The sequence below is a fragment of the Olea europaea genome, unplaced genomic scaffold, assembly GCF_002742605.1.
Source record: "Olea europaea var. sylvestris unplaced genomic scaffold, O_europaea_v1 scaffold1668, whole genome shotgun sequence".
Classification (NCBI taxonomy): domain Eukaryota; kingdom Viridiplantae; phylum Streptophyta; class Magnoliopsida; order Lamiales; family Oleaceae; genus Olea; species Olea europaea.
Genome location: NW_019234350.1, coordinates 13,783 through 40,020, shown reverse-complemented (window position 1 = coordinate 40,020; position 26,238 = coordinate 13,783). Strand labels below are relative to the sequence as shown.

The 26,238-nt window shown below is 36.3% G+C and overlaps 2 protein-coding genes and 1 long non-coding RNA gene across 5 annotated transcripts in view; 1 reads left to right on the top strand and 2 right to left on the bottom strand.

The window, feature by feature from the left end:
* The window catches only part of LOC111377545, a 19,507-nt gene extending 19,409 nt beyond the window's left edge, over positions 1–98 (bottom strand). Inside the window, exon 1 of the long non-coding RNA XR_002699744.1 lies at positions 89–98. This is a non-coding gene — a long non-coding RNA (uncharacterized LOC111377545). The remainder of the gene's footprint in view (positions 1–88) is intronic.
* Positions 99–10,429: 10,331 nt separating this feature from the next.
* LOC111377542 (protein FIZZY-RELATED 3) lies at positions 10,430–13,920 on the top strand. The gene is made up of 9 exons (XM_023000669.1): positions 10,430–11,200; positions 11,698–11,820; positions 11,976–12,080; positions 12,171–12,350; positions 12,433–12,495; positions 12,592–12,786; positions 12,901–13,002; positions 13,407–13,538; positions 13,628–13,920. Exons 1-9 carry the CDS (start codon positions 10,646–10,648, stop codon positions 13,679–13,681), a joined length of 1,509 nt encoding a protein of 502 aa, XP_022856437.1. The 5' UTR covers positions 10,430–10,645; the 3' UTR covers positions 13,682–13,920.
* Positions 13,921–15,407: 1,487 nt separating this feature from the next.
* Positions 15,408–21,329, bottom strand: LOC111377541 (scarecrow-like protein 30). Of its 3 annotated transcripts, none has more exons than XR_002699743.1 (2): positions 15,893–18,904; positions 15,408–15,744 (listed from the first exon to the last, which is right to left on the bottom strand). XR_002699743.1 is itself a non-coding variant. In XM_023000668.1 (2 exons), exon 2 carries the CDS (start codon positions 18,225–18,227, stop codon positions 15,984–15,986), a length of 2,244 nt encoding a protein of 747 aa, XP_022856436.1. In that variant the 5' UTR covers positions 18,228–18,386; positions 21,076–21,329; the 3' UTR covers positions 15,408–15,983. The 3 variants fall into 3 exon arrangements, 2 of the variants coding, with proteins under 2 accessions (XP_022856436.1, XP_022856435.1); XM_023000668.1 differs by adding an exon at positions 21,076–21,329 and having other exon boundaries at positions 15,408–18,386; XM_023000667.1 differs by having other exon boundaries at positions 15,408–18,386; positions 18,634–18,904.
* Between the last annotated feature and the right edge of the window lie 4,909 nt (positions 21,330–26,238).

Genomic DNA, 26,238 nt, shown 5'->3' with positions numbered 1-26,238 from the left:
ACCTAGCAACAAAAAAGAATTGCAAAGGTTTCTAAGCCAAGTAAACTTTTTAAGACGCTTTATTTCTAACTGTGCAGGGCGAACTAACGTCTTTTTGCCGCTCTTAAAGCTGAAAAATCAGGACGAATTCGTCTGGAAAGAAGAACATCAAAAGGCTTTTGAAAGCCTGAAGACATATTTATCAAGTCCACCAGTGTTGGTGTCATCAATCCAGGGACGACCAATGAAAGTGTACGTATCGGCTGAGAAAGAATCAATAGCTGAAATGGTCGCACAGGAAGACCAATTTGGTGAAGAAAGGGCAATTTACTACTTAAGTAGACGGTTAACAAAATGTGAATGTAATTACTCTGCTATCAAAAAATTATGTCTTGCATTGTATTTCACATGTACAAAATTAAGGGTTTATTTACGGCCCGTAACCGTTCATTTAATTTCTAAAGTAAATTTAGTTAAGTATATGTTCTCGCGCCCTATTTTACACCAAATGGTAGGCCTTTGGACATTAGCTTTATCAGAATTCGAGATACAATATATATACCTCAAAAGGCAGTCAAAAATCAGGCTTTGGCTAACTTTCTAGCCGATCATCCATGCCTTGACATGCCCGAAGAAATTGAATTAGAAATCAATTCGTTCGAGCTAAAACCTTGGGTGTTGTATTTCGATGGGTCCAAAACCTCTAAAGGTGCAGGAGTAGGAGTAGCATTGATTAATCCTTTAGGAATTTGCTACAAGTTCGCGTTCACTTTAGACAGGATGTACACCAACAATCAGGCCGAATATGAAGCCTTAATCGTAGGCCTAGAACTAATGATAGAAATGGGAGTAAAAAATGTGATCGTTAGGGGCGATTCTCAATTGGTAATTCACCAATTGATTGGTGATTTTAAATGTCAAAGTGATTCCATTATAAGTCAATATGAGATTGCCCAAGAATTGTTAGAAGAATTCGTCCAAGTAGAACTTCAATGCGTTAATAGGATATATAATGACGTGGTAAATGAGTTGGCCCAAATGGCCTCAGGGTACTCAAAGGTTTTGAATTGGAAGTCTACTTGTGAGTATGAAACCATATTGCCCGTGACCCAAAGAAGGGCGAGAAGGATTGAATTTCACTGCATATAAGATGGAGATGCAATGGATTGAAGAACAGAGATTAAAAGGTTCTATAAAGAACCTAATGGAGGGATTAGTAGGAAAATGAAGCTGTGTTTGCTGAAATATATACTAATAGATGAAGAGTTGTTTAAGAAACGCTCTGATGGTGTATTGCTAAAGTGTGTAAGTTTGCAAGAAGTCAGGACGATCATGGCTGAGGTGCACGAAGGGATATGTGGAGCTCATCAAGCTGGTCAAAGGATGAGATGGTTAATTATTAGAAGTGGATATTTTTGGCCAAAGATGGGAGAATTATGCGTTCAGTATGCAAAGAGTTGTTTAGCATGCCAAAAGCATGGTCCAATACAAAGGGCGCCAGCACGAGAGATGACACCTATTATTAAACCTTGGCCGTTCAAGGGTTGGACGATAGACCTGATAGGGAAGATTTATCCCCCATTGTCCAAGCAACATATTTTTGTTATAGTTGCAACCGCCTATTTCACCAAGTGGGTAGATGCGATACCTTTGAAAGAGATCACCCAAAAGAATGTCATAGAGTTTATCCGTGATCACATCATTTATAGGTTTGGAATTCCACAAACGTTGATGGTAGATCACGGAACATTTTTGAATGGGGATCAAGTGAACAAATTTTTGAGCGAGTTTAGGGATAAATTAGTAAACTCCACACCATATTACGCTCAATCCAACGGACAAGCAGAATCTTCTAATAAGATTCTAAAAAATATAATCAGAAAGATGATAGATGAAAATGTCAGAAATTGGCACGAATGTCTGAATAAGGCCTTATGGGATTATAGAACATCACCTCGGTCAAGTACCAAAATTACTCATTTTCAACTTACTTATGGACAGGAGGTCGTTTTGCCTATGAAAATCAACGTGCAATCGATTAGAGTGTGCTTACAACATAAGTTAAATGATGATGAGTATACCGAATCACTAGTTCAAAATCTATTGGGGTTGGACGAATTAAAGTTGGACGTCTTAGATAGATTGCAAGTTCAAAAACAAAGAATGGCTAAGTTTCATAATAAAAAAGTCATAGTCAAGTCGTTTAGCCTGGGCGAATTAGTTTGGAAGACGATATTCTCTTTGGATAGCAAGGATCCAAAGTACGGAAAATGGTCGCCCAATTGGGAAGGACCATACAAAGTAAACAGTGTGTTGCCCAATGGAGCATATCATTTGGAGGATTTAGATGGCACCAAGCACGTGAGATTCATTAACGGCAAATATTTGAAAAAATATGTTCCTTCTTTATGGGAATGTGAACAAATAAAAGCGTAATCAAAACATGTTGAACGATTAAGGATAACAATGTCAGAGCGAAATACGTTCAAATAAAGTCCTTTATTATCAAACGTTCATTACAAAGATGCAAAATACAAATAATGGATGCTCTACAAACTACAATTAAAAGTAAGCTAATCTCCCGGTCGATCGCCGAGTAAGAGGGTGGACTGGCCTTACACCGCCTTCCTAAATGCATCGCTGTAATGACAGGCAAAGAGGTTGAGAAGCACTCTCAGCAAGCAAGGTGGCCCGCAAGCATCCCAAAAATTGCTTTCTATCATCGAACCCCTTGTAAAGAACAAAGAGACGATGGGAAAAACTTCGCTGCTGACCAAAAAATATTTCCTATATCTCCCATACCAGAGGTGATATCAAGACAAGTAGTAAAATGGGCGGACCAAATAATCCATCTTTATAGAAGACGAAGGTTTTGGATTGATTGTCAGAATGCCAAACAATGGCAGCAAATTGGTTTTGAAGAAGAGAATGAAAATGAAGATGGAAAGTGCGAAGCATACGTGCATTTATATGGGGGTGGAGATGAAGAGACAGAATATGAGCAGCCACATTCTGCCTAGTAAATGGAATTAAGTAGCCCAAAGTCTTGGGAAAAGAGGTGGAAATATCAAGAGAAAATGTGCAAGATTTTTAGCACAAAGCAATTAAATGCTTGAAGGATTGGCGATTAAAAGACAAACGTCAAATAAATGCACAAGAAGTTAACATAGATGTTCATTAATGATGTACAAGGTTACAAAGGGAAAGTCAAATGCAAAATTACAAAAAGAAAAAGTTAAGGCATTATATGTCTTAATTACAATCCGTCCCATACCGAACGAATTCTTTCCCTATGTTTTTCCCAGTCCTCGTTCTGTCGAGAGGAAGTGATGTTCAATTCGGCTACGACATCATCATCAACTTCCAACTTCTTGTACTGCTCGACCAAGGACTTAGTTCGCTCAATTTCTTAGGAGGCGTTACGCTTTTTTGCAGCCATTCTCGCCTTGCAGTCGTCCATTTTGGCCTGAATTTCCTTCATCTGAGCAGCCAAACTAGCCATCAAAGAGTCTTCAATCATGACTTCGGAAGAGATTTCTTTCAACTCGTCCTTAGCTTTGTTGATCTCCTGACGCAAAGACTCTTTTTCAGATACGGCGCGAAGATATTGAGTACTTTTGGCCTTCAGTTCAACATTCTTGGCCAGCAAGGAGAGGACCTCAGAATGGATAACTTTCAACGTCACTTTAAAATTAGCAGAAAGATTGAGCAACGGAAATGTCAGTGCTTGCTCTAACTTCGCATTCAAATGCTCAAGTTTATCCTTATATCTGGCAGCACTAGCCTTACCACCTTACCAATGTCCATATCTATGAAGGACACGTACTCAAATATCAACTGCTTGAGGAACTTCATATCTTCCTCTGAAGAAGTAGCAGGATGACCAGATGGAGCAGGGCGAGATGTCTTAACTTGCCCCCAGGAAGCAAACAAGTCTTGGATGGAACGCAGAATCTTATTAGCATCCTGCAAAGAAAATTGCCAATACTGAAAATTCTCACTACAACGAACAAGATGGAAATAAAAGTGAAGCAAAGATTACCTCATCAATAATCTTGGAAGATGGCATATCCTCAGCCAAGTCTGCCACCTGTGGCTCCACCATTCGCGAGGACTTCCCCTTGTCTGAGCGAGAAGATGTTGCCACAATGGACAGACTCATAGGAGCATCTGCAGAACTCAAAAGCAACAAATCAGAAACCAATAGCATAAGCAAAGGTAAAGCATCAAAAAACTGAATTACCTTCTGTTTCGATATTTGGGGGGTTGACGCCCTGGGAAGAAGGTGGCTCATCCATTGGTTGTGATGAGGATTCTGGGACTGAAGATGTCTCTTTAAGCGTAGTCCCTTCATCAGTTGGTTTGAGTGAAGCAGCCTCAGCGGAGGATGATGGAGCAGGAGCTGCCGATACCAAAGCCTTTAAAGGAGAGGCTGAACTTTTCTGAGAAGTCCAAAACACAGAAAAGTTTCAAGTATGGAAAAGTATGCTTGTGAGTAAACCAATTTAATTACCTTCCTCCTGATGATAAGAGGGGTATCGTCATCATCATCAACATCATCCTCCAGAATGGGAGATGCTGAGGCTGGCCGTTTGCGGCTTGGGGCACTTTTGGCTGCAGTAGGCTTGGTAGGGAGAGAAGAAGATGGACGAGCAGACTGTTTACCGCGACGAGGAGGAGAAGGACTCCGGATGGACAAAGGAGTGACTAAAACAGGAGGAGGGGAATAAATGCTCGGCTGGTCCAGTGAATGAAAGACACGATTGGTATCAGTCGCAAACAATCTGCGCTTCACTGACGGCCAGAGCTGTTCAAAAAGGGGATGGATGGCATGACTAGAATTGAAGGGGGCTAATGAAAAATGGCTCGTCAAAAGAAGATTGCGAGCATTTATAACCTCTGCCTCCTCCTTATTAATAATATGGAAGCGGTCTATCAAATTCCTTGAATAGCAAAGAGGAACAGGCCAGGTTTGGCCGAAACCAAATTGGCGAGCAAAAAATTGGGGAGCATATATTTCTAACCTTGCCTTGGCATTGGTCCCAGTCAAAATATCATGAAATAACTCCCTCCCGATTAAAAACTAGATCCAAATGAGCAGAGAAGTGCTCGCGCTGTCTATAGTGGAGGGAGGATGCACATAGTCTGGAGTCAAAAAGGGAGGAAAAGGAAAGAAGGAAGGGATTGAATCCAAAGAATAAAAAAATGAAAAAATGTCCCTTCTAGACATATTTACAGGAGCCAGGGGCTCAATGGCTAGCCCATAGCAGCTAGCAGAAGGACGAGAAATTGATGGAGCACCAAGCAATGAAAAATAAGATTTCAACCACATTTGAGTGAACCAAAGAGGTCCCACTGCCAGTGGGAGATGCACCATTCTTCAATTGAGTTTGAAGAAAAGTCATGCCTCTATAGAGGGCAGCCAAAAAGAAAGAACATAAATTCAGAGGCCTGCCACGCGCCAATTCGTGCGCTATCGGTAAATAGCTCAGGGAGGGCTTTATGCTTGGCACACACAAAACATATTTACAAAGCCAAACCAGAAGAAAGGCCACTCGCTCAGTATGGGAAGGCTCAGTGCTCGAATGGTTATGAAGGGTTTGCAGGCTTGAATAAGACTCGATGAGGGTTTTACCAAACTTTGGGCGCCACCAGAAACCAAGATACCAGGAAAAATGGTATCGCCCAAAGGTGGCAGATTCACTAGGGCCCCAACATCCCTTAAAGTAATAGACATGGGGCCAAGAGGGAAAACAAAAGTATTATATTCAGAAAACCAAAAACTTAAAGCGATCGAAAAAAGTATTGAATCAAAATTAGGGGGTTGAAGAGAGATTTCTAACAAATCAGAAATCCTTGCATTATCAAAAAGTGCCTTAGTAGGACCATGGTCCACAAAGCGAGCATGCCACCTACGGAAAATTACGTCAGATTTGGGCCAAGTGCGAATACCTCTTTCGCGAAGTGGCCCCAGCGACATAGAGTTTAGAAATGGAGGGCCTTGAGTACAAAGAAACAGCTGGCCCACCACCACTTGTTCGACTGCCTCTACATTGTTGAAGAAAGGACCTAGGTAGAACTCATTGAGTTCGACATTGGCAGGTGTGAGAAAGTTCGGAGTTATGTATGGACGATTAAGGAGTTTCTGAAAGTCATCAAAACTAAAGGAGTCACCAGATTGAGATTGTGAAGTAGCCATTAGGGACGAAACGGAGTTTTTCAGAGTTACGTAGTAGGGAAGCAAAGAGATGAACAGTAAATTGTGGGAGAGAAACGCGAAAAAGTGAGGCGTGATTTAATGGTGCAGAAATGGCGTATTTAGGGGTTATAAGGGTTTGCAAAATGTCGCACCTTTTCAAAGCTATGGAAGAAAACAATGATTGAAATTCTTGAGAATTTCGAATGTTGCTGGAAACACAAAAGTGAATATGGCAAAATTTAATAATTGGTATTAATTCTACCATATTGGGGGATAATTGTTGACACATAAAAATTTAGCCCAAATCGAACGGCCCAAGGAATGAAGTCCAATTGGAGGATCCCCAAATCAGATAGCCCAAAGAATGAAGCCCAATCAGACAATTCAGGATGAAGGCCCAAATAGGAAAGCCCATGAACGCGGTAACACCATCGCCCAAGCTTGAAAATCGCCCAGGATCTGAGCGAATGGAGTGTCATGCAGTCGCCCAGAACTGCTACTCTATTCTCGCCCAAACCTTCGAGTCGCCCAAGGTCTTAACAAACATGAAGTGTTGTGGTTATCAAGAAGCGCAGTTATCAAAACAGTTATTAAGCAGCCCTATCACGTTCCACGATTCAAGGAATTCAATCGAAAACGGTTGAACGACGAAGAGTAATTGCAGCAGTTAAAAAAGGCAGTTCCATGACAAGTTGGCCATTACGAGGAAAGTGGGTAGTTATAGAACGATCAAGCAGTTTTTAGGTGGTTGATCACAAAGAGATCATCCAGTGAGTATAAAAGGAAGAAAAGACATAGAGCAAGGGGCCCCCCAAATAAAAAAATTCTCGAACAGAGAACATGTAATTTTAAATTTCTTAGTTTAGAATTAAATACTTCTTTCAGTAACTCGTGTGCTTGCGCCCCTTGGAGACATTCTGTTTTTACTTTCCGATTGTAAAAATATCGCCAATAAAGAACACCCATTTTTTGGACTTTGTCTCAAGAGATTTGTCCCTTACACAATCGTCTGATCCCTTTTTAATTGTTAGCGACGAACTCGCGCGAAACAATTACCTTGCTACTTATATAATTCAGTATATTGTGTTTGTTATTGATGTTTAGTTCTTGAAATTGAAAAGGGTTTTGCCCATGTTTAGTTTGGACAAAATTTAGATTTTTATTAGATTTTGCTAAAAGTCGGTGAATTATGTAGTTGGAAAGTTGATAAAAGTTGTGGATATTATGAAATGTGCAGTTAAAAATAAATTTAAAAACAAAGTGAATTTTAAAGAATTGATGTAAAAGGTATTCTAGACGAAAGGAGAAAATATATTGGAGTATCAATATCCAACAATCTCAATTTAAAAGAGATTGATTGAAAGGATAGGATGGGATGGGATGAATGACTATTGATGTTGTTTGCATACAATAAGAAGACACTAGGTACGAGCTTTTTATACAAGACTAGTTTTCCGCCCGTGCTATATCATTTTTTAGGTAATATTAAGTTATTAACGTGTTAAAATATCTATTTAATTCTCTTAATAAATCTACAAATTTGATTAATTGTTTAAAATGATAAATAGAAATGTAATCTTCATATATAACACACTTTTGACATTAAAAAAAATTAAAAGTTTATTAGGAAATTTTCTGAATGACGTCAAAAAATTTATTAGATTATTTAAAAAAATTAATTGATCGAGAAGAAAAAGTAACAATAAGAAAAAAATTTCTAAAAACAATCGAATTTCTTTTATATATAAAAAAATTTCAGATGTTAAAATATTAAGATGAAAAATTAGTTGACCTCAATTTTGTATTGCTATAATTGAAATGTATTTTCTGGGGATAGGATAAATGTTTCCTTGATGCATAGATTAAAAACCAAAATTATTGGAGCTCATAAATCAAACATTATTTTAGTTTGAGTGGTTATTTTACATATAAAGGACTTATTTGATGATAACTATATTCAATATAACTAAATCGTGTAATTAGTCGAATCTTTTTTTTATTGTTCAATATCCAATCGATTTAATGAATTTTTTTATTTATGTATAATATTATTTTATGGAAGATTCTGTGATTGAAAATAAAATAGAGAAAAATGAGAAAAAAATTTAATGGAGCCAGACACAAGCTGAGTCACAGTGTAATATTTTTTCACTTAAATGGGGTTGAGATTTTTATTTAATCACCCAATTTTGATATATTTGAATTGAATCCTCCAAAATTTATATTCATCTAAAATATTCAATATCGTCAAATAAATTAATTGACATCTTTTTTACTGAGTATTAATTTTTTTCAACATAGTGTTAAGTTTTACTTTGATTTATCACAACTAATTTTAGGAAATAAACAATATAAATGATTTAATATACTCCGTGTCACATTATATAAGGGTAAAATAGATTTGTATAAAAAATATATCAATCACCAAGGAAAAAAGGAAATTATATTGATAAAATTGTCGCAAAAAAATAATAAACATTAATAAAATAATTAATTTTTTTAAAGAAAAAAAGGACGAGTTATACTCATTTTTAACACACATTTGATGTACGTTTAACTATCTTCGATATTCATTTAGATCATTCGATGTATCTATTATATAGTTCTCGAAATAAACTTCGAGAGAATATAGAATATTTATAAAGATTTATGATATATTTTTATATATATATAAAAAAAACTAAATAAATCGCCTAATGAAAAAAAAAATTAAAAAAATTTGACACTGAACATCATCTATATAATAATAAAAATAATAATAATAAGTTGCCTAATGAAGCAACTTCGTGCATCACGAAGCATTTGCTCACAGAGCATTTGTTTCATGATGCACGAAGTTGCTCTATTTTTTTTTTCACTAAGTGATTTTTTTTAATAAAAATCTACTATAAATCTTCTATATTTTCTCGAAACTGATTTCGATAACTATATCATAAACACATTGAATGATATAAATGAATATCGAAAATAGTTAAAAGTACATCAAACGTGTGTGTTAAAAAATGCACATAACTCGTCTTTTTTATTAAAAAATTAATTATTTTATTAATGTTTATTATTTTTTTGTGACAATAATTTTTGACGTTATTTAGAAAATTTTCTAATAAACTTTTAAATTTTTTTAATGTCAAAAGAGACATCATTTAAGAAATTAAAAATTTCAATAACATGCTAACTTTATAAATTCATCGATGATTGTATGGTAGTCGAATGCATAAATCTTCTATATTCTCTCGAAACTCATTTTGAGAACTATGTTATATACACATTGAATGATCTAATAAATATCGAAAATAGTTAAACTTACATCGTGTGTTTTAAAAAATACGTATAACTCGTCTTTCTTCTTTAAAAAAAATCAATTATTTATTAATGTTTATTATTTTTTTGCGACAATTTTTATAATAAAAATATTATGTGGTATAAAACACAAGATCAATTATACAAGGAAAAAATTGTTGTACTCGACTAGGAGTGAATGACTCATCGGTATGCATATAAGTGTCAAATGAACAATAATGACATGCTTTCTGAACGAACAGTAACTGACATGATAAAAAATTCCTACAACTCGCTGACATAATTTTTGTCTCACTTTCTCATGATGCACGAGAAGATTTTTTTTTGGAAGGGACAGCTACAATAACTCACTTGTGTAAGTCAACAATGGAGGCAATAAAGTGGTCTCATTAATTTCATTTCGGGAAGCTACAACATCTAACGAAGTGAAATGATATTTTTTAAGTGAAGCAACAGTAATCGTCAGCAAATGGTTCTATAAAGTTAATAAAGACAGCAATAATGCTGCCATATTTCATTATTATTTCCAGAAAAACTTTTTTTTGTGATGAATAGTGCATAATGAGTTAAGCTACAATACAAAATCAGTTAAGTGTGAAATCGCTGCCTCAGGTTGAACAATAAATGTTGGATCCTCTCTTTTAAAGGAAAGGGGATAATTACCCATCAAAATTCTTTCTCTTTCACTTTCTTCATCTTCTCCTAAAAGAGGCTTTAATTAAAATCTTGACAAAACCTAATTAGGCAAATAATGATAGAGTAGATTTGCTTTATAATTGATAATTAAATTTAGAAGGCGAGCCAAAAATTAAGACATTCCAATTCGCATGAACAGCATTCAAATCTAACGGCTAGTTAATAGACCCCACCCCCCCCGCCCCCTCGCCCTGCTCCTCTTTCCAAGTGACCGTTACAAAGTAAATCTTATATGACCAATTTTATTCAAACCCCTAAACCCTTTTCTCTTCCCATACAAAAGAGCATCCAGTAAAACTTACCGTTAGCAGCTCCCCTTCTCCTCCTTCCATTACCAAAAGAGACAAACCAAGAAAAGCCTCTCTTCTTCCTAAGAGAGGCGTTTCTAGAGACCCTTTATCACATAACACTCAAATCCTGCTCAATCTGAACTCGGAATTGTTTCAAAGCTCAAAAACAAAAAAGCAAAAAATGGATACATCGCAAAGAAGAAAGAGCGGCATTAATCTGCCAGCCTCAATGTCTGAGACCTCTTTACGCCTCAATAACTTCTCTTCTTCTCCAAAGAGGGGATCATCATCTTTCAATTTGTCGTCCCCTTTGAAGTCAATGTCGCCAAGGACTATATCAAACTTGTCGTCGTCTTCGTCACCGTCGAAATCTGTGGCTGCATGCAGTGACAGGTTCATTCCGTGCAGATCGTCGTCTAGGCTACACACTTTTGGGCTAATCGAAAAGGCATCGCCGGTGAAGGAGGGAGGAGGAGGGGGAAGTGAGGCCTATACGAGGTTGTTGAGAAGCGAGCTTTTTGGGACTGATTTTGGGTTTTCTGATTTTTCTGCAGGTAATGTGAAAGGAGGGTCTCCAATGAGCACAAGCAGGAATATGCTGAGGTTCAAGACTGAGCATTCTCCGGGACCTAATTCTCCTTACTCGCCTTCGATTCTGGGACAGGACAGTGGGCTCTCCGGTGAGGTCTCAACTCCTCCCAAGCCACCTAGGAAGGTTCCCAAGACTCCCCACAAGGTGTGATTTAGGCTTCTATGACATTATTGTACTATAATAGGATTCTTTAATTGCTAGAACTGACAAACTGGATTCATTATCAACATAAAATGTTTTATTCTTTTCAAATTTTCAAGTACTAGATAATTTGGTCTGATCTAAGATTTGAAGCTAATTTATAGTTGAATTTCGAGGTTCTCTTCCTATTAGAAGACTAAGGCTTCTTCCCCGTCTGTGAATTTTTATTTACGATCTACCAGGTGGTCGAGATAAATGGGAAATATCATCTTAAATTTGGGCTAAACACCATTACTGAGATGAATTGAGCAAAACGATTTAGCCTCTTTAGTTGTCCCGGAATGTGAAAACCCGAGCACTGAAAAAAGCTTGTGTTTGATTAATTGTTAGCGATCAAAAACTAGGCCCTAAACTCTGTTCTGCTGCAAATTACCAGAGAAAAAATCATTCTTTGTTTTAATATATGAAGTTGATCATAGGCTAATTTTCTCAAATTTCAGGTTCTAGATGCTCCTTCCCTTCAAGATGACTTCTACCTGAACCTAGTGGACTGGTCTTCTCAGAATGTCCTTGCTGTTGGATTGGGAACTTGTGTATATCTATGGAGTGCTTCAAATAGTAAAGTGAGTTCCCGCTTATCGTACTTTTGTCAAACCAAGTTTCGATTGTTTAGCGTCTGTTGGATCATTGGGAATAACATTGCAACGAACCCACGCTTATGTGTGAAACATTAAAAAACGAAGTAACTGGCTTAACCTAGACTTCAATTTCTTCATAGGTGACGAGGTTGTGTGATTTGGGACCTAACGACGGAGTCTGCTCAGTCCAATGGACAAGAGAGGGGTCATATATATCAATTGGCACAAATCTTGGTCAAGTTCAGGTAGTAATCTCCGTCTTCTTTATCAGAGTCGAATATCGGCTAAATATTGCTTCAAATGGGGGTTCATATCGTGATGGTTTCGCTGTTTAGGTTTGGGATGGAACTCAGTGCAAGCGCGTTAGAACAATGGGAGGGCATCAAACAAGAACCGGAGTACTAGCATGGTCTTCGCGCATATTATCCTCTGGAAGTAGAGATCGAAACATCCTCCAACACGATCTTCGTGTTCCAAGTGATTTTATTAGCAAGCTTGTTGGGCACAAGTCTGAGGTAAGAACCGAAGATGAATCCACTTGGGATTAAACTTCATTCTTTATGGTTTAAGGTTAACCTTAATTTCGATATCCCTCAGGTATGTGGGCTGAAATGGTCTCATGATGACCGCGAACTCGCATCTGGTGGCAATGACAATCAGGTCTGCATATGAATACGAACATTTTCTTGCGTGCATACTATCAAATTTTAGCAAAAGAACGCTAAATTCTTTGCATTTTCATCTTTTGGGATTCAGCTATTGGTGTGGAATCAGCGCTCCCAGCAACCCATTTTGAAACTGACAGAGCATACAGCTGCTGTGAAGGCCATTACCTGGTCGCCTCACCAGAGTGGTCTTCTTGCATCTGGAGGAGGAACTGCTGATCGGTGCATTCGCTTTTGGAATACGACCAGCGGCAATCAAATAAATAGCGTGGACACCGGAAGCCAGGTTTCTATTATTTCAAACAGTGAAGATTTTGAATTCAAATCATGTTTTTCTTATGCTACACGTTGTTTCAAGAAGTTTGAGGTAACTAATACAATCCAGGAATTTACTTTGTAGGTATGCAATCTAGCATGGAGTAAAAATGTAAATGAGCTGGTCAGCACTCATGGATATTCTCAAAATCAAATTATGGTGTGGAAGTATCCATCAATGGCAAAGGTGATCGATCATACTCCTTGAATCTTTTCTTTTAATCGAACCCCCACCTTGAAAGAGGAATTTATAGCATAAATCTTACGGAGACATTTTATATCAAATTTTTAGCCAAGTTCATGCCGTTAATACAATGTTTGAATAGCATGGAATCGCAATTGTTGACTGAATAATGGCTTAAAATTACCAATGCTCTTTAAAATAAAATTTATTCTTTTTTGAAAATGACATTTTTGGTAACTTGATTCATATTCAGTCAGTAATTAATGAACAAATGGGACCCACTGACCTTTCCAACGGTCAAAAATTGGTTTAAAATCTTGACAAAATGGCTCTCAGACATGTGCTTAATGTAAATTTAGAAAGTTTAGAGTGACGTTAACCTCACTTTGTTTGACAAACTTGAACAGGTTGCGACTCTAACTGGACATAGTTTGCGAGTACTCTACCTTGCAATGTCTCCTGATGGGCAGACTATAGTGACTGGAGCAGGGGATGAGACATTGAGGTTTTGGAATGTATTTCCGTCTGTGAAGACACCGGTAAGTGAATTAACAAGAGAACCATCTTCCAGTAACTGTCTTACCGACTAGCTGAATTTGCGTAATGACATATTTACATGGAATTTCAGGCACCGGTTAAGGATACTGGGCTGTGGTCTTTAGGCAGAACTCAAATTCGATGAAAGGTGCTTTGAATTATCATGTAAATGTGAATACATATACATACATACTCGTCAGGTGCAACTGTCCAGGGTGAAACCGAGTGTTGATTTCTTTCTGTTTGTTCAGGAATTGTAAATTCAAGTCTCTTTCAAATTGTGCAGTATTTTTATCACATAACGAGAAACACAAACAATATATTACAAGTTTATGCTATTCTGATACCTTGAATTAACAGTGGAAAGATTATTCAGCCATAATAGTAGTATCTTAACCCTATGATGACGATGGGTATTTTGATACCAAATGAACCTCGAGGCGATGATGAATAATCAGGATGGATACTAGATTCAATAAATTTCATTTAAAACTTATAATTAAATGCACTTTGGCACGTCGAAAATCCAAGTTACAAAGAAGGAGGATCAAGACCACTCGACAGGCTCGACCCATATATAGGAATATGCTTGTCTTCTGCCTCTTTGTGGCCTCCACTGCGTCTTGTCGGCTCTTCTCAGGCACTTGGGCACCAGATCGTGCCTCTGTCCGTGTGCCTTTTTACCCCCCTATTGCTGTCCTATTTCGTCCCTGTTTGATCACACCTCTGTCCGTGGTCTTTCTGGCCGGATTTTGGGTATTCCTTTGTGATCCATTTGAATGGGTAAATTTGTGTGGTATTGCTGTGATTTTCGACTCTTGATCTAAGCCTCGATGCATCCACTTTCGGTGCCAACCTATTGAAGCTTGATAGCGAAGTTGTACTTGGATTAATTTTCATTATCTTTAGTTAACTTTGTGTGGTTAATTGATTTATAGGCGTTTTTATCACTACAGATTGGATATCTGGCAAATAACTAAATCTTGATCCTCTTAAACCTCTGTGATTTGCCATTTGACCTGTAACTTTGCATTGTGGACTAAGCGAGTAATAGGATTTTATATATTGCAACTTTGCTTATTACACCGTGCAGCTCTGATGCTGCATCTGAAACATGCAGCAAGGAAGATTTAACTTTGCATTGTGGACTAAGCGTGCATGTTTCAGAAATCATTGAAATTTCAGAAGGGGGGGACGGCAGTTTGGGTAGTTCAGCTGGAAAAGAGACGGTGATGATGACGACGACGATGACTTTCCCAATGTGTCCAGGGCTAAGAAAAATCCGTATCAAGAAAGTATGGTACGAGGAAAAACAAATAGACAGCTGTTTATACTGAATAGACTAGGTCGAGAAGTAACTAGAATGCACCGGAATAACTACACAGTTCAGACCTTACAGGTGGTTTAATCTTGTTCATAAACATGATTCTATCAGAGCATAAACTCTTAATGTGAAAGGTGCAAACCATACTCTAGTCATATATATATATATCACACGAAATTCCAATACGAGCATTGACATCCTGCAATACACGATCAGAGAAAAAGAAAAATAAAACGGATTAGCTGATATGCAAGTTACTAATTTACAACTAGAATTCCAAGTCCGAACTGCTATGTTATCCGACCAATTGACATGCAAATTTTCGCACCACATGACAAGCAATCATGTCGTGAAACAGATGAGATAACCAACAAATCTTAACTCGTCAGGAGCTGATTTTGAGAGTCAATAACTCGGAGTAATACGAAGGCACAGACGTTTACGACTTCCACACAACCACACATAATTTCACTTGTCATCTACACAGCAGCACCCCCACCCCACCCCCACCCCCCAAAAAAAATAAATAAATAAATAAAAATTCCTGGAAAATAAAGCTAAATAGCATGTTCTTAAATTGGACAGGATCATTAAACTATAATCACTTACATAACGTAGTCCTTTGAAAACAGTGTTTTACATACTAGCAGAGTTATGATTTGACTAAAAACAACTACTAACTAGAGTGTTGACATGCACAGCTACAAATGGTCTTCTTTCTTTACAGCTTCAATGAATTCTCAAGTGTAAACCAGCATGTTTGGTGGTACAAGGATCATCGGAGAAATTAGCCTCTTTGATCACAAGACTTTAATCCACCACATTACTGATCACCAGAACTACCCACTTTTCAGGCCCGTGTGCAATAGATATCATACTTATACCTGCTTTCATTAAAACTGCTAAAGGATCGTACTTAAGAAACATTAACTTCTTCACACGGTACTTGTATTTAACACAGTGTAATATTCTGTGACTAGTAATAAGAAATTAACTTACTAGCAAAAACCAGTCTAGAGAATGGACAAATACCTTGGCAGCTATATACAGTAAAGACACATTGATATTCGCAGCATGTGCAACAACCACTCATCTTGCCTTCCCGTAAGTAGTACCAACAAATTCAATAAACTGGCCTCCAAGAAGAAAGTGCATATAAGACACGTCCCTTCCAACCTTGCAACATCCAGTGGCCATCTTCATCAATCACAAAATCCTTGTGGTAGGATGATGTAACCCAATCTTTTCCCATCCTCATTATCTCCTCATTCTGAGGAAGCTGTTCGAATCCAGCCCTAATATTTCGAACCTGCCACAGCTTGTATGTCTCTGGTCTCTCGATCCTTTCGGCACCTTCACATGCAATGACATTCATGGCTTCCCGTCCAAATATGGTTTTCTCAAGCAGCATCCGCTCGTGAATTTCACGAGGAATATTAGCCTCAAGCATGTCAAAAAATGATGAATAATGAAACAGAGCCTCACGGAATCTTGTAATAAAGAAGGGAGCATTATAAGCACCATTCAATATCCCCAGTACAAAAACATCTGGACTAATTTTCCTGATAAGGTTCAGGACAATATTTCTTGGACTGTTTACCACTACAGTTTCATCAAGCAGATTCCTAAACCTATAAAGGCAATTCACCACAACAACCTCATCTTTGTTGACCATAAGATCCTCAATCTTAATAGTTTCCCACTTCTGAGCTATAGCGATGAACTCAAATGGAACATTAAAAGTCTCAGCATAACTAGCCAAGCGTCGTCCTGTCTCTTCAACCCTTTCTGATGGTCGAAACCCGGGACATGGAAGATCAATACCAGTAATACGAAGCTTGGGGGGACCACCAGGCCTAGACGAGAGACGTTGTAGAAAGCAAGGCCACTGAAAACCATATAGAATACCAAAATCAATGATGTGAAGCCTTGTGGCATTTTTAGCCGCATTCATAATGGTCTTATTTGCAAAGAAGTTAGAGATCTTCCTAAATGGACATGTAGCAAGATAGATATGGTAGGCTTTCAAGATGTCAGCAGCTGATGTAGGCATATTAATAAGGGCTTTGTAGATCTGAGTTCCAGATCCAGCCATACGTGCTTCAAGACCATCAGCAAACCAGTGGGCAAGCCTTTGCATCCCGTCTCCTATAGGAGTCGAATGTTGTCTGATCTGCTTCAGAAACTCATTAGCAGACCTTCGGTCATCAGATGCAACAGCTTGTGCGCAAAGGGTCAAAAGGGTTCTCAAATCAACCACATTCCTTCTGCCTCCCGGTTTCTTGCCACGATTTTTCCCACCATTAGACCCCTTAGGTTGACTATTTTGCAGAGCATTTTTAGTTGCTTCATTCTGCAATGCTTTCCGAAGTGCAGATTCATTTCTTCCTCCACTGCACAGAAGCACCATATCAAACATCTCTGGACTCGCAGTCGATTCCGTACAAACAGCTGTCTGCTTGTAACTCCTCTCTTCGTGCATGCTTGTAGTCTCTTGATACGGATTCTTCTTACCCCTTGAAACATCAGCAGAGTCCTCATTGTCATATTTCTTTTCCACCTTAAATACCATACCATTTGTCCCTTCTTTCTTCTCTTTCCCCAACAACTCATTGTACCTCAAATCAACTACTAAATTATTGCCATTAGGAAGAAACTTAGCAGCTTCCTCAACCCCTTTCTTAAATTGCATAACCGATTGGCTATCATTAAATATATTAGGAATTTTAAGTGTACTAACAGGAGAATCCGCTGGACCATCAGTGAAGGTACTAGTGCTACTTGATGGGCTATAAGATGACTGAGAAGTCAATTGTGAAGCAATGCCGACAGAAACATGCTGTTCATCAAATCCAGTGCAATAAGGATCAGTATTCCAGTCCTGGAATAAATCAGCATTACCAGTAGCACAACAATTTATATAATCTCCTGAAAAGTTTTCATCAGAATTTTCAACATTCTGATCCAAATTTGGTACTCGCAGATAATAATTCGTAGATGCGGGATACTGCCCCCCAAGTACCTCATAGAATGATCTCTCCGCAGCTTGAAGAGCTGCTGATTCTTGAAACATGCAAGCTTTCTCTTCCACATCCTCTTCCATAAGGATATGGTTTATGTACTTAAGCACCACGTCACTAAAATCATAATCCTCAAGGGTATCGGCATCAGATGATTGGACTAAAGTATTAGAATTCAGATGACTAGAAAATGGGGGAACATCAGCGTAATTACCAGCTGAGAAACTATTGCTAACTCTCAAATTGTTTATCAGATTTGGATCTGGAAACACAGAAACAGATTGGTTATCATGTTTGATTCCAGATGCCGTCCCATTATAACTCCTGAAATTCCGATCCATGACCATCTATTCAATATAGAAAAATCTATATATCCAAATCCCAAAATCTTGCAATTTCAAATCAAGATTATCTTTCAATCTCCTCTTTAACTTTACGCCAAGTAATACAGAGCTAGACCTTATAAGCCTCTATACATCAAATTTCAAAACCCAGAACCTGAGATCCTGAAACAACCACAGAAGATAGAATTAAAAAAATAATAATAAAAAAAATAAAATAAAATTAGATCAGTTAAAAGGAAACATTAAGCCATAAAAAGTAAATTTTAACTCAACAAACAAAGTCAGTATACGAACAGCGAAATTGCTTCAACGCTATAACTTAATAAAAATATCAAATTGACCAGAAAGTTAAAACCTTCAAATCTCAAGAATCCCCACAGAAAAATAACAAAGAAAAAAAAATTCAAACCTCAGATTCCTGCATCCTGCATACAGAAATAATACAAATATTGCTCAAAAAAAAAAAAAAAGAACAAGTGCAACAAGGCAAAAATCTGTCTGGAGCATAAAAATAAGCTGAAAAAGGTAAAAAGATAAGGAAGAGAGAAAGGGGTGTTATATTGAAGTAGGGTTGAATATGGGTCTGCCTGTTATGACCTTTCCACAGCACTAGATCAGTAGAGAGGGTTCGAGAATTAAAAAAACAAAAAATGGATTTATCGAATCAGAGCTTTTCAAATGTTTTATCTTAAAGGCTGCGGGATTTACTTTACTGACTGATTGTCGACTGGTAATTATTACGGTTTTGCTTTCGATTAAACAATAATGGAAGACCACAAAAAGACAATATTTTTTTTCTGGGATAATAAGTTTTCACATTTTTGTTCTTTTCCTAAATTTCAATCCGCCAACCCACTCACCGGTCCCCCCACTGCCGCCATCGTCACCATCATTCCCAGATGTACATTATGGTATTCATAATATATATGTGATATTTGATAATTAGAGGATTGAAAAAATTATTTTTCAACTCTCCGATAAAGTTATGTCACTTGTACATTATGAACAATCTTATGAACACCATAATGTACATTTAACGTAACCCTTATATGAAAACCATTGCAATGTGAATCGTGTCAGCACATATTTGTTCTGTACAAATTCTATAAATGCCACTAATCCTATTTTGAGGTATGCTACACACAGGTTGGAATCTAGGGTGTGGAATTAGGCCGGTTTGTTTTCCATTTTTCCCTCATTAAAATGAAAAATATGATCGTTATTCATTATATCAAGCCATCAAATTTGAATTTCTATTTCTTGTGTGGGACCCATAACGATTATATTTTTTATTCTAATTTTTACAAAAATGAGAAACAAACACCCCCTAGATGACATATGTCATCTGATTATTAGACAGATTACCAAAAAACAAGAAATCAGGTGCTGACAACCCTAGCACAGCAGCAAAACACTCCTATTTTTTGTCCAACACAGTACGCTAGCTACAAAGTAACAACTTTTTTTAAAAAGAAAAAGGATTAACACCAAAAACTCCCTCGAAAATAAAAAAAAAAAAAGGTTGAACCCCAACCTTAATGTCCTCCACCGACCCTATCCTGAGCCATCGTGGAGGAAGTAAATTTTAGGATGTGCCTCTCAGGAGCCAGGGTGGAGAGTGCGATATACTCATACTTATTGATAATCGTAGAAAATCCTCTTATATGAAATCTTTTGTTCAAAAATCCCTATTGTTAAAATTGATGCCGTTAAAAACAATAAAAAATGTCAAAATTAAAAATGAATAATTGCAATTTCAATACCCAAACTTTTTATTATTTTTACAAATTAAATCCAAAGCTTTTATATGTACTGCCTACCATTCCAAATTTTTAAAAATTTATTTTCCACACCACCCCACTTCGATGTATTTTATTCTTCTTGATGCCAAAGACAAACTTCCAACTTCAGTAGAAAAAATTGGCTCCGAATCCAAATTCTTTTTGAACTTGTATCGCGTTCTAGGACGGTCTAGTGAGAGCAAACGATCGAGCAAGAATGTGCCTATATTTGCTGATGCATTTCGTTGACTAGTGAAGTAAGCAAGGATAGCAGTAGTTGGGGCAAAGCCCGCTTTCTTCGCTCTGCGAATGAGAGAGAGTCAGAGGAATATGAACAAGAAAAAGTGGGTGCTTTTCTTATTCTAAAATTCAAGATATCTTTTGGGTTCGAAGCTTCTGAAGTAAGAGAGTGGGATTGGTATTACCTTTTCTGGCTATAGACTCGCTGAAATGGTACATTCATGCTTCAAGCATTTTCCACAAATCGTTTATCGAGGTAAATGAGGAAGGTCCAAACGCTGCAGTTGCTACTGCTGCCCCTGTATTGAATATGTGTTTTCCAATGAAATTGGATTTTGTGGTTGATCATCTATTTCTGTTTGTTGTAAGAGAAGATATGACCGGTTTGCTCCTATTTATTGGGTAGATTCATAATCCTCTCTTAGACCAATTAAAGCATCCAACCATGCATGCTATCAACTTTCATCCCACTACCGGCATCAAGTCCACTTTCAATCTCCTCTTTAACTTTACGCCCAGTAATACAGAGCTAGACCTTATAAGCCTCTATACATCAAATTTCAAAAACCAGAACCTGAGATCCTGAAACAACCACAGAAGATAGAATTAAAAAAAAATATATTAATAATAAATAAAATAAAATTAGATCAGTTAAAAGGAAACATTAAGCCATAAAAGTAAAATTTAACTCAACAAACAAAGTCAGTATACGAACAGCGAAATTGCTTCAACGCCATAACTTAAGAAAAATATCAAATTGACCAGAAAGTTAAAACCTTCAAATCTCAAGAATCCCCACAGAAAAATAACAAAGAAAAAAAAATTCAAACCTCAGATTCCTGCATCCTGCATACAGAAATAATACATATATTACTCAAAAAAAAAAAAAAAAAAGAACAAGTGCAACAAGGCAAAAATCTGTCTGGAGCATAAAAATAAGCTGAAAAAGGTAAAAAGATAAGGAAGAGAGAGAGGGGTGTTATATTGAAGTAGGGTTGAATATGGGTCTGCCCGTGACCTTTCCACAGCACTAGATCAGTAGAGAGGGTTCGAGAATTAAAAAAACAAAAAATGGATTTATCGAATCAGACCTTTCAAATGTTTTATCTTAAAGGCTGCGGGATTTACTTTACTGACTGATTGTCAACTGGTAATTATTACGGTTTTGCTTTCGATTAAACAATAATGGAAGACCACAAAAAGACAATACTTTTTTTCTGGGATAATAAGTTTTCACATTTTTGTCCTTTTCCTAAATTTCAATCCGCCAACCCACTCACCGGTCCCCCACCGCCGCCATCGTCACCATCATTCCCAGATCTTTATTCATTTAGTGCCGATTTCAATTACTAAATTGCCTTTTATGAATATACATGTGAAATTTCATAATTAGAAGGTTGGAAAAACTATTTTTCAACTCTCTAATAACGTTATGTCATTTGTACATTATGGACAATCTTATGAATACCACAATGTGCATGTAGCGTAACACTTATATGAAAACCATTGCAATGTGAATCGTGTCAGCACATATTTGTTCTGTACAAATTCTATAAATGCCACTAATCCTATTTTGAGGTATGCTACACACAGGTTGGAATCTAGGGTTTGGAATTAGGCCCCCGTTTGTTTCCCATTTTTCCCTCTTTAAAATGAATAATATGACCGTTATTCATCATATCAAGCCATCAAATTTGAATTTTTATTTCTTGTGTGGAACTCATAACGACTATATTTTTTATTCTCATTTTTACAAAAATGAGAAAAAAACACCCCTAGATGACATATGTCATCTGATTATTAGACAGATTACTAATAAACAAGAAAAAAACAATAAAAAATGTCAAAATTAAAAATGAATAATTGCAATTTCAATACCCAAACTTTTTATTATTTTTACAAATTAAATCCAAAGCTTTTATATGTACTGCCTACCATTCCAAATTTTTAAAAATTTATTTTCCACACCACCCCACTTCGATGTATTTTATTCTTCTTGATGCCAAAGACAAACTTCCAACTTCAGTAGAAAAAATTGGCTCCGAATCCAAATTCTTTTTGAACTTGTATCGCGTTCTAGGACGGTCTAGTGAGAGCAAACGATCGAGCAAGAATGTGCCTATATTTGCTGATGCATTTCGTTGACTAGTGAAGTAAGCAAGGATAGCAGTAGTTGGGGCAAAGCCCGCTTTCTTCGCTCTGCGAATGAGAGAGAGTCAGAGGAATATGAACAAGAAAAAGTGGGTGCTTTTCTTATTCTAAAATTCAAGATATCTTTTGGGTTCGAAGCTTCTGAAGTAAGAGAGTGGGATTGGTATTACCTTTTCTGGCTATAGACTCGCTGAAATGGTACATTCATGCTTCAAGCATTTTCCACAAATCGTTTATCGAGGTAAATGAGGAAGGTCCAAACGCTGCAGTTGCTACTGCTGCCCCTGTATTGAATATGTGTTTTCCAATGAAATTGGATTTTGTGGTTGATCATCTATTTCTGTTTGTTGTAAGAGAAGATATGACCGGTTTGCTCCTATTTATTGGGTAGATTCATAATCCTCTCTTAGACCAATTAAAGCATCCAACCATGCATGCTATCAACTTTCATCCCACTACCGGCATCAAGTCCACTGGAAATAGCCACAATTTCAAGCCAAAACAATGAATTGGCGAATACTTTCCTTGTCGACAGCACCCAAGGTCCCGCAACACCACTGCTGTTAGCCCTCATCTAGACTACCCTAAACATCGCCTAGCATCAACTAAAAAAGCCTCCACTCAGCCCTTGTTTGAGCCCCATTTTGGGGAAGAATGAATTTTTAAATAGTGTATTGTTGGGTAATGTGTGGTTAAAAAATAATAAAAATTTTGGATTTGCGTGTAATATTATTTTATTGGAGAATGTGTGGTTAAAATAATGTCAAAATACTATTAAAAATGTATTTTTTTCAAAAGAATGGGGATCAATCAAGTGGTCAATCTACTGTTATTCAGAATTTTTCAACAGTTACGACTCATTTTTTGCAAAACATGTCTGTTTCAATTTATACCCCATACAACATCTAATCCCCAAATTGGCATCAATCAAACCAACAAGAAGTCAAACGACCATGGGTGTGAATTTAATTGAACCAATTATCTCTTCAACTGCTCCAATTTCTGGTTCAAAATTCACCCAGAATGCACATTAACTATGTTCTATCCAAAATTGATGGAAACGAAGTGCTTCAATCTATAAATTCATATGGGGGAAGAGTGCATAATCAGGGTCAAACAAACATGGGCATGCAAACAATTGATCCAATCCTGCCCATAAATCCTTGCGTAGCTTGCAAGAACATCGAGGCTACTATTCCGCCTCAATCAATTGAAAGGACCAGGGGTGAACACGATTCGATTTGAGCGGTTTGTACTATATTTTCAACTCAAACAATTTTATACAGTTTGAAATTTTTTCAAATCAAATCAAACCATTTTATTTTTCGAACCAAACCAATCCAAACCATAATTTGCGGGTTTGGTTCGGTTATAATCCGCGATTTACCTATTGGCTTTCGACTTAGTAATATATTTAACATAAGTTAACATATGAGTTTAAATGAGAACTAATAATGTTAAATGTTAAATTACATTCATATTTACCATGAAACCCATGAATAAATTATTTTCAAAGTTGAATGCTAAAAGATGTTAATAGAACAAATACATATTTTTTCTTTTTTATTTACCTTTTTTTATTTGACATTTATATTGTCATATAGTAGTTGGTAAATGTGGAGTTACATTTTACTATTATATTTTGGTTAAAATTCATTTCATCTTGCTAGTGAGATGTTAAATAAAGATTGAGCGGGATATATTTAGATATAGAAAGATTGATAGAGTTTTGGCTTATTGGGAATTGGCGAATTTAATTCTCTAATTACTTTATGAAAGTAAAAGGTAGTAGTACTAGTTAGAGAACTTTAAAATTTTCATACAATCCATACGATCCGTCCTTGTTCTTTCCAAACCACAAAGAAGCTCCTTAATCATCTAGTCACACAGACAGTTATTTTTCTATCAAACCACAATTCACAAGTGTATAATAATTTTAGAAACAACAAATAAAAGAAAGAACAATAAGAGAATGGCTTGAATGAGAATCTGAGACTTACCGAAACAGAAGAGAAAACGAGGTGATTTGAGCAAAAATTAGCAAACTAATAAGTAAGGGCGACTGGTGATTCGTTCAGTAGTGGCAGACAAGCATCAAATGTTAGGAAAATGAAAGTTTATGTTAAGACTTTTGAAACTTTTGATGTGATTTGCTGATATAGTTTTGTTGAATTATGATTTAGATTGTTGAAAATATTTGTTATTTTTCATTTCATATGACTTTGGAATAATTTTAGTTTAGTTTAGATATCGGGTGAGAACATGTGTTGTGAAATTGTTAAACCATATGACAAAATAATGATGAATATAATTTATTTTCTATGATTATTTCTATAGGTTGGTAGTAATTTGTATTACTAGATTTGTATTTTTTTTAAATGAAAATTGTAAAAAAAATTAGTTAATAAAACTAATGTTTTAATTAAAAAATTTTAAAATGGTTCGGTTCGATTTTGTGCGATTTTTGAAAATTAAAATCTAAATCAAACCATTTTGAAACGGTTTGGTTCGATTTGAGAGGAAAAAACCACGGGTCCACGTGGACTCAAACCAAAGGTTTTGATTCAATTTGCGGTTTCGCGATTTTTTTGTGCAGCACTAGAAGGGACTATGTTAATTAATTCAACTAATTCGAACATGGGGATTACAAGTCAAAAATTGGGGAGGATGATACCGAGTTGATGAGTGCAGATGAATTGAACCAAAAATGTAAAGATTTTGGTTTGATGGTAATGGTGGCAATTTAAGATACGTCTTGTGTGAGATGGGTGGCTATGGTTAGTCAGCGATAGGATTTGCAGAAGAGAAGAAGAAGATGGGTGGGGTAGGATGAAAAATAAAGTTTTAAAGATTTGTTATTGTATGTGGCACATATAAAAAAACTTATATTTAATTTGTAAAAAATAAAAAATTTGGGTATTGAAATTACAATTATTCTTTTAAATTTTGTCATTTTTTACTGATTTTGAAGGCAAAATTGATGGATCTTGATGATAGGGGATTTTTCGCAGAAAATGTTTCAAAAAAAAAAAAGTTTTCTGCGATTTTCAATAGGTAGGGTATACTCACATAAAAACGTTTATAGGGGATTTTCTGCCATTAATCCAAAAACCAAAAAAATAAAATAAAATGGTGAACACATATATGGTTGATGGGGGCACTCGAATCAAGTATTTAAGTTTTCCCTTTTAATAAAAATTATTGTCAAAAGATTGTTTAGTTACCAATGTTATGTTAGATGTACACCAAAGTTTACATCTTCAATGACATTCCCCCCAATGTGGAGGGAATTTGTGCACTGAAGTAATGTCTATCTTCAAAATCAATTATTTAGATCATGTCATATGATGGTGTAAACCAAAGTTTAAACTATAAGTGTACATGTAGCATGGTTATTTTAGAAATTGTTAAGCTATAAAAAAGTTTCATGTTGTTTCCAAATTTGATATAAACCTCATAGATATGTGATTATAACATTCACTTTACACCTCTAAAATTAATTACATAAATAAAAATATTCTATTGTCTTCACCATTTCTATATTGTGTTCACCTTTAATTTTAAATCACATCTTGTATTAGTATGATACTTGGCTAGTTGTATAGAAGTTAGGATAACGTTGAACTATATTTTAATAATTTTTATATTAAATTTTGTATATTGACACTTAAATATTATATAATTTGAATGATTCTTAGGAGTTCAAAATATTACAATTAATTGAGCAGGACATGTCACGTGTGGATATCTTGCTTAATTATGTGTCCACATATTTTCTTAATAATGGGGTAAACATATTATTAACCAACTTGCAGAGGCATAAATAAACCCCCCCCCCCCCC

Excerpts from the sequence above, each read along its gene's own strand:
- LOC111377541 (XM_023000668.1), bottom strand. The coding sequence starts at position 18,227 with ATGGTCATGGATCGGAATTTCAGGAGTTATAATGGGACGGCATCTGGA.
- LOC111377542 (XM_023000669.1), top strand. The coding sequence starts at position 10,646 with ATGGATACATCGCAAAGAAGAAAGAGCGGCATTAATCTGCCAGCCTCA. Across the intron at positions 12,787-12,900 it reads GCGTGGACACCGGAAGCCAG|GTATGCAATCTAGCATGGAG; the intron begins GTTTCTATTATT and ends TTTACTTTGTAG. Across the intron at positions 13,539-13,627 it reads TTCCGTCTGTGAAGACACCG|GCACCGGTTAAGGATACTGG; the intron begins GTAAGTGAATTA and ends ATGGAATTTCAG.